An 18,873-nucleotide genomic window follows, 5' to 3' on the forward strand; every position below is an offset into this window, starting at 1 on the left:
AAAGTATTCTACTAATTCACACCCCTCTCCCCCCCCCCAGACACACTGATTTTTATAAGATTATCTGTATCCAAAAAGAAAAATAGTAGTTTTCTAAGGTATTAATCCTGAAGGCTTTCCAATTCTCATTCAGATCATTAAGTTCAGTAAACTAGATTTGGAGCCTGAGGTCTTGGTTTCAAATCTTGTCCTACTATTTGATACCTCTGTGTCCTTGGTTAAGTTACTTGATCTTTCCAGGCCTCTGTTTCCTCATTTATAAAATGGCAAGGTTGACTCGGTGATGTCATGAAATGGAAGAAAAGGAGTTATAGCATCTGAGTTCAAATTCTGACTCTACTACTTAGAACCATGTGGGTGCCTTTGGGCAAGTTATATCACCTCTGGGCCTTAGTTCCCTCATATGTAAAATTTGTGGCTAGGTGGCTAGATTAGATGACCCCTAAGTCCCCTTTCAGCTTTAAATCTATGATCCCATTATTATACTATATGCAGAACACTGCTCTAGAAGCTGGGGTTAGGGGCGCAAAGTTCAGTTAATGCATGATCCCTATTTCCATGGAGCTTACAGAGGGGAAAAGAATAAGCATTTAAGCATCTACTGTGTGTCAGGCATTAAGTGCTTTTCAAATATTATCTGACTTGATAGATCATTGGAAATGTATCAGACAAATCTAGGTTGGTGGTTACAGGGCCAATTTTTTACACTCCCTGAGTCCTTTGGATCCATCCCTCAGCTGGATGACCAACGTCATGCCTTACTCTGTGATGCCACACAGAGTATCTTGCCAGAGGATTAGACAAGTGCCTGATAAGATCGTCTGTTTCTCCTTTCCAGGTCTTGCCTGGAAGTTTTTGTGAAAAGGAAAGGAGATGTAAGCTCCCATGTAGCTCTGAGATTCTGTGATACCATGATCCTATGATTCTGTCTCCCATGAGCCTTTTTTCGCAGCTTGGGTAGGGCCAGGGATCCTCCAGGAGGATGCCTGGAGGCTCCTCTCAGCAGTGAGTTTCCTAAGTCCCTGTTTCCTCTCCCTCCTTCATGCACACCTAACATCTCAATAAAATATGGCTCAGCTAAGCCTGCCATCCAGCTGCTTTATATCATCCTAATTTATGGGCCTCACAGTGCTTCTGTGGTTGCCAGCTCGCCTGTGGCCTCTCATCAGCCTTCAGAAAGATGACTTTGGGACAGAACTAAAGGATCCCCAGGTGCTGCTGCATAAAGTTAATCTGTCTAAAGAAGTTGGTGGGCTTCTCAGCTTCGTGTTGATGTTAGCCTTGGACTGCATTTTCAGAGCAACTGCTAGGTGTCCTGAGGTGGACCATATGCCTATTGCAGAGACTCAGACCACTCACCTTAGAAGAGATTTCACTCTTCTTCTTTTGAGCCCCTTATTTTCTGATGTGGAAAAACCATCCATTTCACTTGCCTACCACATGAGGAGATCTGTGGTTGCCTTCCTGCCGAGAATATCCTACTGCATAGGTCAGTAAAATAAGCAATGAATTTTATAATCAGGATCTGGATTCAAATCCCATCTCTTCCACTTAAAATACCTTCATGATCTTGAGCAAGTCATATAACCTCTCTGGGCCTCAGTTTTCTCATCTGTAAAATGAGTGGGTTGAAGTAAATGGCCTCTGATTTCCCTTCCAGCTCTAAATTTAGGATCCTGTGCCATGGCCAGCGAGTACCTGGAAATGGGGCAGGAAAAGAATTATAGATTTTGGGACCTTCATCCTGTGTTGTGAGAGGGAAGAGAACCCATGCTGTGTGTATTAAGGATTGATATAAACAAACCCAAGGAGCCACTGTAAGGGATGAAGCTTATCTGAATGGAAAGCTGCAGCACCCGCTAGCTCAGACTGTGATCCGATTGGTTTGGCTCCTGGTCCTCTAGCCTGATTATCAAAATGGTTGAACAGTCCATTATGTTCTTCAACTCCCCAAACTTATTCATGCTCAGCAGAGGTACCTTGGTGAAGCAGAGAGGGCACAGAACTTGCAGCGTTGAACCTTGAGTTGTGGGAACGGAGTTCAGATCTCAGCTCTGCCACCTCCTCCCTATGTCGCTGGGGCAAATCACTTACCATCCCTGGGCCTCCATTTCCCCACATGTAAAATAAAGAGGGTGAACCTGGATGAGCTCTAATATCCTTTCCAGCTGCACATCTATTAAGTCTCTTATCCTGGGAAATCTTGGGTCAGCTCCTGCTGAAATAGGTAGGCATCAGAGTAAGGAGATGTGCAGATGAGTTACTCCAAAGACTCCTTGGTGCCATAACTGGTCAGAGGTTGGGTAGAAGTTTAGAGCTACCAGCAATGGTGTAATGTCCATGTACCCCTGGTTAAATTCAGGTTCTATAATGGCCTGGACTTGAAACAACAGGCTTCTCCTGTAGGGCTGGAGCTATGTAGCAAGGATGGGAAATACTTGATCTGTTAAAACTGGGCTAGTCAATGAGGGAGCTGCCCTCATTACAAGACCCCTTGACCCAATACCTCCTCCACTGCCTGTGATGATGCCTGAAATGTTACCATTCAAGGTCCACACTTGCCTCTTGAAGGCTTTCTGTCCTTGAGATGCCTTTCCTAGAGAAGAGGTAATACCTTAAGCCCAGAGGAGTACTGGGAAATGTTTAGCAGCCAGCTTTCTCTCCCCTTCTGCCAGCAAACACTTGACACATTTTAAAGTTTAATCTGCATTCTTAACATTGTCTCCATCACCTTCTTAAATCAAGATTATCAACAAAACAGTAAATCAAGCCCCAATTTGTAGCATTCGCTGATTTTTGAGATGTAAATTCTCAAGCTGAAAATTTAACAATTTGCTCTCCAGAGGAGGTTCCAGTCGACTCCAGCATACCCCTGAAGGCTTTATTAGTTAATCCTGGGATTAATTGCTGGCTAGCAAAGACAGGCACCTGGGAAAAGAATAGAGTCCCATTTGAGAAGTGAAAGATGAGATTATGAAGTGGTAGGAAAAGGTCTGTCTAGGAAATGAATTGGGGGAGGCAAAATTCTAGTTCAGGTTATATCAGTGACAGACTGTTTGACTTTAGGTAAATCACTAAACTTCTGCTTGACCAGTAAAATGAGAGGGTTGGACTAGGTGATCTCTAAGATACATTTCAGCTCTTAAAAAAAATTCCCATGTTTCTATTAAATGTTCTTCACAATTATAGATAGGACCAGCTTTGCCTTGGAATATACCCTGAGCCCTTAGCAGAGTCAGAAAGCCTAATGGTACATCCCATGCCCCTAGGAGCTAATGTTCCAGCAATCCGAGAACCTTATAGAACCTTCCTGAGTTGGGGCAGAGAGACCCTAGGAGATGATGAAGGCCAGGTCCTTGGGGTAGGTGTGAAAGCAAAAGTCACTGGCAGTCATCATGTATTTGAAAGGAGAAAAAAGTGGGAGTAGTATGGGAGTGTGCTGATAAATGTTTAACAAATGGCTAGAGTAGGGGAAATGTCCGTCCATAGGACACACTTTTGAGTTTAATCCGTATTATTAAAAGTTTCTCCATTACTATCTTAACTCTAAACAATCAACCAAACCGTTTGTCAAGCCCTGTTTTGTTTTTGTTTTTTGCTGATTTTCAAGGTGTAAATAAGCAGAAAGTTTAACAATCGGCTCTCTCAAGCCTTCTTCCAGCCCACTGAGTGACACATGATGTTCAACATCCCCTGGGGCAGGAGGGGAACGAAGTGGTCCTACCAAGGATGTCAGAGTGCTTTCAGACTCCATGACAAATAACCTCTTTTTGACAAACAACTCCCTTTTCACAGAACCCGTCATGCCAGTCCTATGGAGCCCATCCCACCCCATTGGAGCCCCCATGGGGCTCACCCTACATCTGTCTTCTCCAGATGTTTGCAAGATCTTTGGGCTAGAATGTAGCTAGTAGAGATGGAAAATAACAGCAGTTGTTTTTAGTGTTATTCTTCAAACCCAATGCCAGGTAGAATTTCTAAGGCAGGAATAGCTGGAATCCATTGAACATTCCCCAAACCCTCTGAAATTCCTGCCACCAGCCCTTTCCGCCTGTCCAGCTATTGCCACTCCATCTGCTATGTGATTCGGCTGGCACTTGGCAGCTATGCCCTTTTATATTATTCACTCTCTACCAGCCAAGCTCTTACTGGTCATTTAATAGAATGAACAGATCTGCCTAGAATAGAGAGTTTGATGATGCAGAGAGAAGAGAGGGCTGTTGAAGACAAGCTCTTAGAAATGTTGACTCCTGTAATTAATAATACATGTACTCAGTAGTTATAGACCATGTGACTTTTCAAAGTTTATAATTAGGCTGAGGTTCTGGCCCTTGCTCTGAGCTACAGCCAAGGCTAAGACACCTACAAGAAACCTGGTCCAGTAGTTTTGTTTGGTTTTCCTCCCCTCCCAGGTCACACTGTTCCGTCTTGCTGTATTAGAGGTAAAAGCGTCCTAGAGGAAGAAGGGCAGGGGCTGTTAGCTTTAAAAAAAAGGTGTTTGAATTAAGTTCTGTCCCTCTTATTGATAAGACTTCAACATTGTGGACTGTTTCTGATTCCCAGAAAGAGATGAAGGTCACAAACACAGGGACAATCATAATGCATGGAAAGAATGAATGAATGAAGGAGTAAATGAAAAAGCATTTTTAAAGCACTTACTTTGGTTGAAGTACTGGGGATACAAATAGAAAAGTGGAGACAGTCCCTGTTCTCAGGAAACTCCATTCTATTTTGGGAGATGATACATATAGGAAGTTTGTTAGGTCAGATCTTGGTCCTATCACAAAGCTATAAATCAGATGAAAAGGTTCCATGGTTCTTAGGGTGCAGGAGCAAATCAGATGATAATGTATCTTTTCTAATGTTATTTCCAGTGATAAAACTGTCCATTTCTGATGTTGAGCCATTTGACAATGTCAAGGACTTTGGTGGTGAGAACCCACTTTTCCATGTCTTCAATAACTGTGGCTGATGAGGAGGCAGAGGCTGTAGCCCCTGTAGAGGTGGTTGCCAAGTCAGATCTCCATTAGCCTTGCTTCACTGCCTTGATGGTTGTGGGAGCTGGGTTGGAAGCAAGGTGGTCCAGACGTGGCTATGTTGGGAGTTCTTGGGCACACTGTCCTAGGCTATCTCCATTATGGTCTAAGGGGAGCTAGCAGCTTTGGTTGAGCTTGCATGCTGAGTCCTTTTTCTCCCTCAAGGCACAATCCTGCTTCATCTAGTCTGGCCTGGTCATCCCATGGGTGGCCGTTGGTAGGTATGGCCTGATATTCCTAACTGGTTTTCCAGTTCATGTGTTCAGCAGATTGCAGGGAGCCCACTGTCCAGGGTGTTAGTTTGACCTTGAACGTGGACTTAAAAACAGTCAGCTGTCCAAGGCTTCCCTGGCCCTTCCTATCCATAAGACAGCATCCTTGGCATGAGATGGGTCAGGACAAAGCATAGGAATGACAATAAACTCAGAAGACAGTCTAACAACAAGACCAAAACTTGGGTATCCAAGTGACTGTTAAAGTATTTATTCTGCTGTTGCCAAAGACCTGGGTAGACTCTTTTAAAATGGTCAGAAGGTCCTTTGCATAAGCCATATAAGAAAGTCACTTTACATTATGGACAGAAGTTTTGATCCCCAAAAGAATCTCCAGTCCAGTTGTCCACCGTATTCCCTAGACTTGTATCAAAATCACATTTTGGCTATTTTCTAAATCAAACCCGTCCTCTGAGGAGAGTAATTTGTTGTCGTCCATGCTTAGAGCTTGGTCAGACATCAAAGATGCCATCCCATTGCCAATTGTCTTGACTTTTGTCTTACTGCTGAACTTTGATGACTCTGGAAGAGAGAATGATGACTTTGAAAAGTTGAGGACTTTGTACTACTCTGCCTCACTGAAATCCAGTTCATTCAAGAGTTAGGACATGACCCCAAGATGTTATTGGTCTTCTTTGAAAATGAATCACAGGGGCAGCTTAGTAGTGCAGTTGATAGAACACAGCCCTAGAGTCAAGAGGACCTGAGTTCAAATCCAGCCTCAGACACTTACTTATTAGTTGTGTGACCCTGAGCAAGTCAATTAATCCCAATTGCCTCCAAAAAGAAAAAAAGAAAAAGAAAAAAGAAAATGAAGAATGAACAACTACAATCTCCCCATAATGCTGCAGGTCAAGCCCTTGCTTTGCCAGTGAGCTATTCCATTGATACTAAGAAATAGCTTTGATATGGGGCATGTGTTTCAACCACTGAGGAAACATAGGTTCTTGTTTATAAAAGAGCTAAGAGGGGCAGCTAGGTGATGCGGTGAGTAGAGCACCAGCCCTGGAGTCAGGAGGACCTGAGTTCAAATCCAGCCTCAGACACTTGACACACTTACTAGCTGTGTGACCTTGGGCAAGTCACTTAACTCCGATTGCCCTACCTTCCCCCCTCCAAAAAATAAAAAAAAAAAAAGAGAGAGAGAGAGAGCTAAGAGAGACAAAGATGATTAAATCATTCCAATTCTTATTCATTGTTTAAATAAAAGACACTCCAGGTTCCTCCAGGAAGTAGGATTCAGGCTATAGCACCATCTCAAGTCTGTGTAGTTTTTCCTAATTGTAAGTTATTAGTCTAACCTTCATCCCTCAACATGCCAGTTGGGTTTCAAATTCCAAAGTGAGTTAGGATCTATAGCTGTCTCCTGAGTGCTAGCTCAGGCTCACTTTCTCCTCTGTCTCTCTGTCTTCCTCTCCCCTGTTTGTGCTTTTTCCCCTCTTCCTTCCTTCCTTGGATTTGAGCTTGTGGGTAGGCAATTAGTTCACTTTTCTGCCTACTGCCCCCTGGCCCACTCCAACCTGTGATGAACAGTGCTTTTGGGAGAAGGGCTTTGTCTTTTTCTAACAAGCTTACTAAACCACCACACCAGAGCAACCCTGTAAGTATAGTTTATCTAGATTTAGCAAAATATTTGTTAAATCCTCATGCTATTCTTGTGGGGAAAAAATGAGAAAATACTAGATCAGTGGTCTCTAAATTTTTTTTTTATCATACTCCACCCCGCTCCCGAAACATTTTGAGCACATCTCCATATATAAGATATTTACTTACTTGCAAGTTATATATGTTTGTATACATACAATGCTAATACACGTACTAGTGATTATGAACATCAGAAAACCTACACAAAAATAGAAAATTCAAAAGGATGAAATAAAGATGAAGTAATTTTATTTTAGAGTCAACAGGGAGTCACTGGAGTTTATTGAGTAGGGGACTGATATGGTTAGATCTCTGCTTTAAGAAAATTATTTTGACATTTATGTGGGGGATTGATTAGAGAGAGGAGAAACTGGGTCAGGGAAACCATTCAGGAGGCTATTGCAGTAGTTCAGATGAGGGAGAATGGTGACTGCTTGAGTAGAGGGGACAAGGGACTTGAGAGGAGATGGTTGTGAGAGAGGTTGTAGAGGTAAAAATGGTGATGCTAAACAATTGATTAGATATGTATGAATGTGAGAGTGAGGTCCTGATGGCCTTGGGTGGCTGGGTAGTGTCCTCTGTTGAAATAGGGAAATTTGGAAAAGGGGTAGGTTGGGAGGGAAGGGGGAATAAAAAGTACTAAGATCTGTGATGCATATCACAAACCATCCATGCCTGTTCATTTTATGCAACTCATTCTGTCCCACCAAAACTGAAAAGGGGAAAGGCAACCCCTTCCTGGTCATTGATCTGAGATAGAGTCTGTTTGCCAAGAGACACCTTCCAAAGTTACAAAGCAGTGGTGGTGAAGGGGTTGGTGGGAGGAGGTTGGCAGAATTTTCCCAATGGTGTCTACACAGCTGCTGCTTTTAGTACCCATATAGGGTTTAGGTTATCATTGCCCTGATGACTGTGATGGGGGTACAGTCTCTGGGGACCCCCTTGAACTCTCCTTGAATCTTCCCACCGGATCTGGCCTTTGCTTGAGAACATAAGCCTTTCATTATCCAGGCCCAAATTTCTACCTAGCCTAGCCCTCTATTATCCAGCTGCTTCCTACCCTTGATCCCATCAAAATCTCATTCTCTTGTTTCCTGGAGTCTTGGCCTGTAGTCACCCCAGTCCCATCAAGATCCTCCTTAGATTCTTCCTCAAGACCCTCCTTAAACCCTTCCTGTAGTCACCCCAGACTACTTGACCACCCCTTGATCCCTCTCACAATCTCTTTGTATATGTCTCATCTTGCCTCCATGAAAGTGCTCAGATTCAATCTACTGAGCTAGATTGAATCTGGCCTGCTTGTGAAAACAAGCAACACAAATGATGAGATTTCTTAAAACTACCTGTTGAGGGAGAAATGAACCCCAGGGATGTAGGAATCCCAAACCAAAGTTCCCAGGTCGCCTGGAATGAATTCACGGACCCAGGCATTCTTTGAGTCAGGGAGGCAAAGATTTATTATGCTTTACATAAATAAAGCGGGCAAGAGTTCTTAGGGAACCTGCAACCATACAGGGCTACAGGGAGAGTTTAAGTACAAGATTTAGGGGTGAAATCTGTCAATTAGGTGATTTGGGGTAGGATTAGGGAGTGGCTAAGGCATGATTAAAGGATGGTCAGTTCTTAAAGGAACATGCACGTTTTGTATCTACTATGCAGGTATCTTACCCAGAGTTCACTGGTAAATAGCCCAAGAGAGGGCTACCTGTGGGTGTGGTTTTTGCTGTGAAACATCACTAAGTCACCAGAAGTTCACGGCAGATTGGGAATGTCCAGGTGGACTCCATCGTGTGTCTTGTTAGACAAGATTAATGTAAGGGAGTATACATTTGGCTATGTCTAGGATGTGTGTTAGACTCAGCATATCATCCGGAATCAATCTATAATTTGGCATAGCTGCTTACTGAGGAAGAAGCAGAGATAATTTTGGGGCATGCTGCCCTTTAGCTAGAGAGAGAGAGACTGCCTGGGTCAATGCTTTGAAGCTAAGGAAAGATGTGATTTTAGAACTGGAGTTCAAGCACAGGCACCCAAGCAGAGGCTAAGGGGAAATGTGATATTAGAATTAGGGTCCAAGCACAAGCACTCCATCATACCCATTATGGCGAATCTTTAATAAACTTTGTCTTTTCTTTGGCTGAACAAGCTTGAGTCGAATTCATTCGGCAGGACCCAGCATGTTGGTATTTGGGGGTCTTAAGCACCCCTAGAAACATATGGTTCCCTACCTTCATCATTTTCTTTAACTTCATCAACTGGACTCCTGATGCAGAAGGCAGGAGTTTGAGAACTTGAACAAACAAGGAAGGGAAGGGGAGAAGGGAGAATGTTGCAGAAAAGCTCTCTTTCAGTTATAAGGAAGGTAGGATGTAATGCATCTTTCTATTCTTTAACTGGTTGATTTGATAATTTATGATTTAATAATCATAAATGAATGATTTGATAATCAACTGCAAAGTTTCTGGTGGAGACCCCCAAAGGGTCTGTCCTTTTTTTTTACATTTTATCAATGACTTGGTAAAGGCTAAGTTGCATTCTTAGCAACTTTAAGGATTGCTCTGAACCGGTATTTAGGGATTACTAATATACTGAATGATAGAATCAGGATCTAAAAGGATTTTGACTGGCTGGAAACCAAGGGCTGGCTCTAATTAGATGAAAGATAATAGGGATCAATTGAAAGTCTCACCTGGGGTGAGGTGGGGAGTGGGGGGGGCATGTGGAGGGAAGACGACAGAAAGACAGAGAGAACGCTTCACCAGTACAAGATGGGAGAGGCATGGTTAGTGAGAAGTCTGCCTAAGAAAGGCCTAGGTGTTTTAGTGAACTACAAATTTGTCATGAGTCAGCAATACATGGCAGCCAAGAAGGCTAAGGGTTGCATTAGGAGAGACCTACCTTCCTGAAATAAGGAGGTGAGAGTCCCCTTATACTCTGCCCTGGCCAGACCCCATCTGGAGTACTGCATTTAGTTCTGGGCAACTACATTTTAGAAAGGATTGATAATCTAGACCTTTTCCAAGGCAGAGCAATCACCATGGTAAAAAGCCTTGAGTTCCTGCCATGTGAGGATTGGTTAAAAGAACTGACGATGTTTAGCCCCAGGAAGAGAATAATTAAGAATAACATTGTTCTGGAGAGATTAGCCTTGTTCTTTTTGTCCCAGAAGGCAGAACTAAAAATGATGGGTGGAAATTACAAAAAGGCAAAGAGACTTGATTTAAATATAATAAATAACGTTCACGTAGTGATTCAAGGTTTGCAAAACATTGTGCATATGTTATCTCATTTGATCCCCAACAATCCTTTGTTGCTGTTCATTCTTCATTCTCTAAGAGGACCGATGACATCATGAGGGTGATGTCTTGACTTGTGAGTGGATTGGAATTAAGTGAGCCAGAGCTGAACAAAGTCTCAGTCTCACCCTCTCCTTCAGAGTTATACCCATTTTACAGAAGAGAAATTAAGGTAAAGAGAGGTTAAGCGATTTGCTCAAGCTTACAAAGCTAGTGTCTGAGGCAGGATTTAAACTCAGATTTTCCTGACTCCAAGTCCAAGTGTTCTTACCTACTTTGTCACCTGGATGCCTCAAGAGGTGGTGAGGTCCCACCACCCCTCAAACCATAGGAAGTCTTCAAGCATAGGTAAGATGGCCACCTGTTGGCTATGTTCTTGTGAGATTCTTTTTTTGGGATAGGAGTTGGACTGTGTAACCACTGAGGTGCCTTCCAACTCTGAAATTCTATGTTTCTGTGATTCAGTGAATAGTGTTTTTTTCCTTATACTTTTATGGAATCAGATGAACTATTTAGAAGAAATTTTCTTTCAGTCTTAGTTGATGTATTAGGACTTGGCATTCAACCTGTGATGAAATACCCCTGGAAGCACATTTCAACACCCAAACCTCTTTCCACAGAATTTCTTACTTTTCTGCTGGCTCCAATTGCCACTTGGCTCCTGTGGGCACTCAGTGCCCCCTAAAACTTTCATGGTACTGGTATGAGCAAATACCTCTTCCTTTGATTTAATCTTGAGCTATAGTCTGGGTATGAAAGTTTTACTTGGAATTAAAGAAGAAAGTGGGGAGAAAACAAAGTTAATTACAGAAGCATCCAGTTGTTGAGTTTATAGTAAGCTATATTAGAAGGATTTGGAATCTGGAGACACTTCTGTTTAAATCCTAACTCCGGCCTCTTATTAGTTGTGTGAGTAAGTCAATTTACTTTACTTAACTCACCTGTTAAATGAGGATAATGATGTTTCAACTACTGGAATCAGAAGATTATCATGATGAACATGCTTTGGAAAGAACTTAAGACTTTAAAGACCTTCAGAAATGGCATCATTGTTATTGTTGTTAATGTTCCCAAAGATATGATCATCTCAGGTTTGACTCTACCTCGTCCTCTAGCCTCAACCTTTTGGTCAAGATCTAGCCTTCATGTCCCACTAGCTATGGTTGAGGTGGGCTCTTCCCTTCTCTGGAACACAGTATCTTAACCATTTCTTCCGACCTGGCATTGGAAGCTATCCAAGTCCATGGCACATGACCCCTCTGTAGCTCTACCTTGTCAATTACCAAATCTTGTAGATTCCTTCTTGACCACATATTCTGCATCTGACCCCTTCTCTTCACTCAGATAGCCACCACCTTATTTTAGATCCTTATCACCTCTCATCTGTTTTGTTGCAAATAGCATCCTTAACCAGGCTCCTTGCATTCCGTCTCTCCCTCTTTCAATCCACACACCTGCTGAATTTATATTCCTAAATTGTAAGTCGGACTATGATATCTCTTACTTAAGTTTTGGTAGTTTCATATTGTTTCCCAAATAAAATACAAACTTCTCTGTTTAGCTTGTCAAGACCTTCACAATCTGGTTCCAACCTATCTTCCCATACTTGATTTCACAGCACTTTCATCACAGCCAAACTGGGCTATTCACATCCCCAAACATGCTGTTCTCTGTATGTGATATTCAATCTCTGACCTGTGCAAACTTTCTTCTGTGCCTGGAGTGTTCTTTCTTTTCATCTCTGCCTCTTGGAATCCCTAGTTCCCTTCAAGGCTTAGCCCAAGTACAGCTCTTACAGGAGGCCCTTCCTAGTGGCCCCACTGTACCCCATGCTAAATTAATATTTAAATTAGTTAATTTAAATTGAATTTTAGTTTTAATTATATTATTAGAATTAAATGAAAGAAATAATACTTTCCATATGTTTTCTATTTACTTATTTACATATATGTTGTTTCTCACCCCTGAGTAAAATATAAGTTCTTTGAGGATAACAACTGTTTTTTTTGTCTTCATAATTCTAGCACCTGGTAGTAATTAACTAATTCTTGCCAAATTGAGTTGAATTGCATGACATTAACTTCAAGTCTCCCCTTTGCTGTAATTCTCTCTTCCAACCTCTGGGACTGACTCAAGTTTTTCATTTCAAAGTTGGAAATATTTGGGGGAAATAATCTTTCCAGATCCAGCCAAAGTCTTATGTCCTTCATAAAGCCTGTTCTGACCATTCTTTCTTCCTCAGTAGTCCTATGGCCCTTATTTTCCATAATATTTATTGACTGCATTTTCCCTGTGTCATCACTGGTATTGTTTCTTTGTGTGAGACAGCCCCAGAAAACTGTCAGCTCCTTAAGGGCAGAAATCATTTCTCCTCACAGCTCTTTGAACAGGACTGGTCATGTAGGAAGAGCAAGTAAATATCTGTTGATTGATTTTATTCTTATTGTGTATTTTAATGTATGTTTTTGTAGAGGGTTGTTACCTTTGGAACAAAGAAATAAATATTTGTTGAATGATTAGGTCAATAGATTGAAATTTCAGCTTTGGGATAGGCAATAAACCACCTCCCTTACTATACAGATGAAATGACTGGGCCAACGTTATTCAGGGAGTGATAGAGTCACAACCCAAACCTACATCCTTTGGTTTCAAATCCAGTCTTTCCACTGCTCTGCTATTGTAGGCAAGAAAGAGGAAGGCCTGGAGTGGGAGTGGAGAGGAGGGACTAGATGCAGGAAATACTGGGATGGCAGAAACAAAAAGGGGGGAGGGCTAGAGGAAAGTAAGGGGTAGGAGTGTGATTAGCTAGATGAGGCTCATCTTCTTGAGTTCAAATCCAGCCTCTGACACTTACTAGCTGTGTGATCCTGGGCAAGTCACTTAATCCTGTTTGCCTCAGTTTCCTCATCTGCAAAATGAGTTAGAGAAGGAAATGGCAAACTACTCCAGTATCCTTGCCAAGAAAACTCCAGCTGGGGTCACAGAGAATCAGACAGGACTGAACAACTACAATCCCAATAGAAACAAAAGGATACCAAAGACTAGTGAAGGGGAGGAGTCAAAAATGGCATTAAGTCTATGTACCTGGAAAGATGATTTTATTAATAGGAATTAGTAAGCTAGGGGAAGGAACACATTTAATAGGAAGATTATCAGTTCATTTTATCCATTTCTCTGAGTAAAAGGAATGTACTTATACTGCTAAGAAGGATTTCCATTAGTTACCTGAGGAAAATCGTCCTAATCCTTTGTGTATATACACACATACACATACACATATACATATGTGTGTCTCATATTCATTAATAACCATACTATTAATAAATATATTGATAAATGAATATATTATATATTATACACACACATATACCCACAACCACTTGGTTGAGACTGTTGAGCTGAGAAAAGAGGATGATGAAGAAAAATGCTTTCAATGGTAACAAAGGCCTAGATCTCTTAAGGACTCTTCACTGAGCAGATATTGATAATCGTGGAGGTCAGTGCTTCAGAGTCATTTGACTCTAAAGGTAATAGTCACCAAGGTTAATGTGAGGCTCAGAGATAACAAATCTGAATATGCAGATGAGTCATAGGAGGGTGAAAAAGATTTTCTAAGCAGCAGCACCAGAATGAGCGGGAATAATAGACAGGTTGGGGCCAAGCCTATAGAAAGCCCTGAATGCCAGACTAAAATATTTGGATTTTATTGGATAGTTAATGGGAAGCTACTGCAAGTTTTGAGGGAAGGGGGAGATGTAAATGGAGATGTGATAAGAGGCGTACTTTAGAAAGCCTCATCTGTGAGCAATGTGAGGAATTGGAAGAGGAAGACTAATTTAAGTTTTGGTATGCTTTTTATTATGACACTTTGAACATTGTTGAGTACATGATAGTAGACCTTGCTTTTAATGTGTGTGACCTGTGTCCTGAATATGTGAAAAGAATGGGTCCCAAGTGAGCCCCTGAGAATGTAGGGTCTAAGTTTGTGCACAGGATGGGAAAAAGTCAATTTGGTATTTAGTGCAGCCCTTAATATACTGTCAATGTTTAATACATATATGGTCCCCAGTGGACAAGAGTAAGCCAGATTCTGTTTATACCACAATTTTTCCTTCCTCTCTCTTCTCCCTCTTTTTTTTTAGGACAGTGAGCTTCTTACCTTTAATATTTCCCAGCACCAATCATGGTGGAGTGAGAACGGACCAGGCTGTGTCCGGAAGGAAGCCCCAGCGGCTGGGATCGCAGGCTTGGACAGCCAGTCCTATGTCTCTGTGATTGGCTGTACTCTGGAGTATCGGTACATTGAGGTCATGCACAGCTCCTTCCAGATCCTGCTGGCGGTAAGTAGAGAAACATTTGAGTCCAAAACCGGTTTTCTGAAACCCAGCAGATACCTGTTGCTGAGGGTAACTTTATAGAATCTTGCAATTGAAGTTATCCTTAGAGGTCATCGTGTCTAACCTGTAAGCCTTTCCCAATCTCCTTAATACTAATGCCTTCCCTTTTTTGATTATCTCCAAATTTTCTTATAAATGTCTTGTTTGTACATAGTTGTTTTTATATTGTCTCTCCCACTAGACTGTGAGCTTCTCGAGGGCAGTGACCTCTTTTGCTTCTCTTTGTATTCCATGTGCTTAGCACAGCACCTGGCACATAGTAGGTGCAAAGTAAATGTTAATTGTCTGACTAAATAGGAATCTCTTCTACAACATTCCCAATAGTGATCATTCAGCCTTGGCTTAGAGACTTCCAGTGGTGGGGAGGGGAAACTTTACCTTTTCAGATCCTACATTTTCAGGTTGTACTTTTGGACAGCTTTCATTTTTAGGAAGATTTTCCTTATATCCATCTGACGTCTACCTTCCCTATAATTTTACTCATTGCTCCTAATTCTTTCCCCAGCATTAGAACAAGTGGGATTCCTTCTTCATATACTAGTCATTCAAATACTTACTGCCAACCATCAGGTCCTACCCATTTCTCTACTTCTTCAGATTAAAACTTCTTAATTCACTCAGGCCTGCAGTTACTTCCCTACCATACCTTCCTAAGTGATGGAGGTGATCCCAGAGGAACCTGAGTCTGTGGCTTGAGAATAGAGAAATTTTCATGGTTAGACCTCTTGCAGGAGCAGTGGGTAATATGCCTGCTGGTTTAGGTATAAACTGGCCTTGTTGGTCTTTTTGTAGACTGGTGGGAATGCTTGGAGCATTTTGCACCATTCCTGGCCTACTCAGGACCACTGCAGCTGACTCTGAGGAGATAAGAGTATCTTACCGTGAATTTATTTCAAATTGGATTCTTATGATCTTTTCAGACCACTAAAGTTTTATAAATGTAAAGTAAAAGCTTGAACTTTACTTTTCTTTTGAAGTTTTAATCCTTTTTCTTCCTAATCCCTCACCACCATGAAAAAGTCTCATAGTATTTAGCACTTTCCAGGTCATTATAGAGAACAAGGTGCTCTCTGCCCTCAAGGAGTTTAAAGTCCATGGTACATGTCACAGATACTTTGCTAGAAGGTTAGATGGCTTATTTTGGTTTAGCATTCATTTATGCTCTTTGTTGTTTGAAATTAAGTGGAAGGGTTTGATAGACTTGAAGCTGGTATCTTACAGAAAAGAAGTTATAGAGGACTGGATTTTCACCAATCTGCCTAACCCTGAGAGTTATGGTGGAGATAGCAGTATTTCTCAGAGGTGATCAATGAGTATGAAGGGCAGCCTGGTCCAGCATTGGAATGCTCAGTACTTCTCTAGAGTACAAGGAATTTAACAAAACAACCCTTTCATCTCTACCACCCCTTTCTCTTCCCCATCCCTACGAATTCATTGTGTGACCTTGGACATGTCATTTTCTTCCTCTTTAACTTTTAAAATACATTTTTTTTATTTTTATCTTTTATTTTTTACATCACCTTAATCTCCCTGTGTATCCATCCCACTCCCGGAGAGCCAAGAATATTTTTTTCAAAGGGAAAAATGAGAAAAGAAAAAATAATGAGCAAAATCCAAGGTCCCTTCTAACTAACATTCTAGGATTCCCTCTTGATGCTTTTTTCTCATTATGGAATGTATGGCCTTGTTCTTTTCTCAACATTCCCTTCCTGCCACCCCCCCCCCCCAATTTAATACCACCCTACCTAGCCACTTAGGAGCAGCTATGGTTGCTGATGCTTGCTGGTTTGTATAGGAAAGAGAGAGTTCAGAGAGACACCAGCCAGTATGTGTTCCAGGGGCCTTAGGCTGGTGGAAATGAAGGGAGGTTGGGTCAGGGCATCCTAGCCCAGTCCAGGCCAGCTAAGCCTAGGGTGTTATTTCGACCATGCGTTTAGGCTGGCAGGCAGCCCGGGGTTCCTGGGAGCAGGGAGTCTAAATATAACAGTGACCAGCTTTATTTATGGAAAGCAGGTGTTGCGTTAATAGCACTGGGCCCCTCTCTGCAGGGGCACCTGTCTCTGCCTAAGCCTGGCCTCCATCAGAGGAATCCTAGTTACACTTCCAAGAAAGATGAAATGGCAATGTAAATTAAACCAATAAGAAATCTTGGCCTCTTTTTCCTCATCTATAAAATGGGAGAGTTGGGAGGTAGGACATTCTAGCTTTCACATTTCAGCCAACAAGTGATAATTTGGGCAGGGCAGGGATGACAGGCTGAAAATATTTTTTAGAGATGAGCAGAGAATTGTGTAGGGAAACCTGGTGTATCCCTAAATGAATAATGACAAAAGGACAATTGATATCATTCTGTAACGACCTTAAATGCCACTTAGACTTCTGGTTTATCCTGGCAATGAGTCATCTAAGAAGGTAGGGTGTAGAGCAGATTTTTGAAATCTAAACAGGGAAACTGAGACCTAAGGTGAAGAGATACACTCAAGATTACTCTGTAAAATGGTAACTCTAAGTCATCTACCTCTCAGCCTAGAACTGTCTTCCACCATGGCCAGCAAGCATTGCTTCTTCAGTATTTGAGGGTGGGTGGGAGGGAGAGCTCAGTTTACATGTAGGCCCTTCCTCAGGAGGGCGCTTTTGAGGACCCTATTTGAGAGCAGGTTTCCTGGGTGTGGGCTAGCTCATAGTGTGACTCCAAGTCAAATGGAAGGGAAGATAGTGGAGATAAGGAAAAGAATAAGGCGAGAGTTGGATGCCTCTCCATGAACTTCCTCAGCCACCATCTTCCTGAGTCTTGCAAGGCAATCAGGCAGTTTCCATTCCTGGTGATGCAAAAGACATTGAAGCAACAGCCTGCTCATTACATTGATGAGGTTGCCATCTCTGCCGTTAGTTTCTCATTTCTCTTTTCTTTGTGTTGGGGGTCTGGGAGTGATCAGGCCTCCCAAATGTTCCCTGTTAATTAATTCTTTGTCATCTGCATGTAAAATCACCTGCGATAAAAAGCTCCCATTGTCTCCAGCCTCCCCTTCCCCCCCCTCCCTCTTTCCCTGGGGGCAGTCAGGCTGCCTTACACCCACTGAGCAGTCTTTGCTTTATTTCTCTGCCTTTTCATGGCTGCGCCCTAGAAGGGGAGGGGGGCGGGAAGGGAATCTTGCTTCAGCTGTCGTCAAGTCCCACTATATTCATTCATTCTTTCACCCATTCAGTACATCTTATTGAGCGCCACTAGGCGCCTGTGTTTGGGGCTGACACCAGATTTGTAAATGGGGGGGGGGCACTAAATTGTGACACCAAGCAGCAGGCAGAGGAATTTAATCCTCAGTGTACTGGGGTGAGGTGCCAGGGGTTTTCTTACTTAAATGGTACTGAATGCCAGGACAGGATGCTAGAAGTCAAGCATCTTCAGGGCAGGGATTGTTTTACTCTTTGTGTTTGTTTCCCCACCATGCTGGGCACATAGTAGGCACTTTAATAGATGCTTGTTGATTGATATGAGAGCTGAGAGTTACCTTAGCTATCATGTAGTCCAAAGGGGATTGTTTTGCAGATAGGGAAACCAAGGCTCACACAGAGGAAGTGACATTGCCTCATAAAATCAGTCAGAGAGCTTGGGCTAGATTCCAGATCTCCTGATTACCAGTCCCACAGCAACATGCAAAGAGTGGTTGGTTCTGAGTCTGTAAAAACCTCAGTTCTAATTTTGCTGAATTTTACTATCCCTATGACAATGGACAAGTCACTTAACCTCTCTGAAACTTCAAATCTACATCTTTGGGCAGTGAGGTGGCACAGTGGATAGAGTGCCCAGCCTGGAGTCAGGAAGACCCATCTTCCTGAGTTCAAATCTGGCCTCAGACATTCACTAGCTGGGTGACCCTGGCCAAATCACTTGACCCTGTCTGCCTCAGTTTCTTCATCTGTAAAATGGGCTGGAGAAGAAAATGGTGAACCACTCCTGTATCCTCGCCAAGAAAACTCCAAATGGGGTCATGAAGAGTCAGACACAACTGGGAACCAACTGAACAATCTACATCTTTAGAATCAGGATCTGGGATCACAGAGTTAGAGCTATGAGGCCATTTAATCCAGGCCCCTCATTTTACAGATGAGGACATGAGGTGCAAAAAGGTTAAGTGATAAGCTCAAAGTCAAACAGGTAGTAAGTAACAACTAGGACTGAATCCAGGTCTTTTGACTTTAAATCTAGCACTCTTTTCACTATACAGTG

General features: G+C 42.3%; 1 protein-coding gene across 2 annotated transcripts in view; it reads left to right on the forward strand.

Moving 5' to 3' along the window:
- NKAIN4 (sodium/potassium transporting ATPase interacting 4) overlaps positions 1-18,873 on the forward strand; it is a 115,231-nt gene that overhangs the window by 69,761 nt on the left and 26,597 nt on the right. For both annotated transcript variants that reach the window (XM_036751127.1, XM_036751128.1), the window contains exon 4: positions 14,391-14,588. In XM_036751127.1, coding sequence (XP_036607022.1) covers positions 14,391-14,588 — 198 coding nt within the window. The remainder of the gene's footprint in view (positions 1-14,390; positions 14,589-18,873) is intronic.

This window comes from Trichosurus vulpecula, chromosome 3 (genome assembly GCF_011100635.1).
Source record: "Trichosurus vulpecula isolate mTriVul1 chromosome 3, mTriVul1.pri, whole genome shotgun sequence".
Taxonomy (NCBI): domain Eukaryota; kingdom Metazoa; phylum Chordata; class Mammalia; order Diprotodontia; family Phalangeridae; genus Trichosurus; species Trichosurus vulpecula.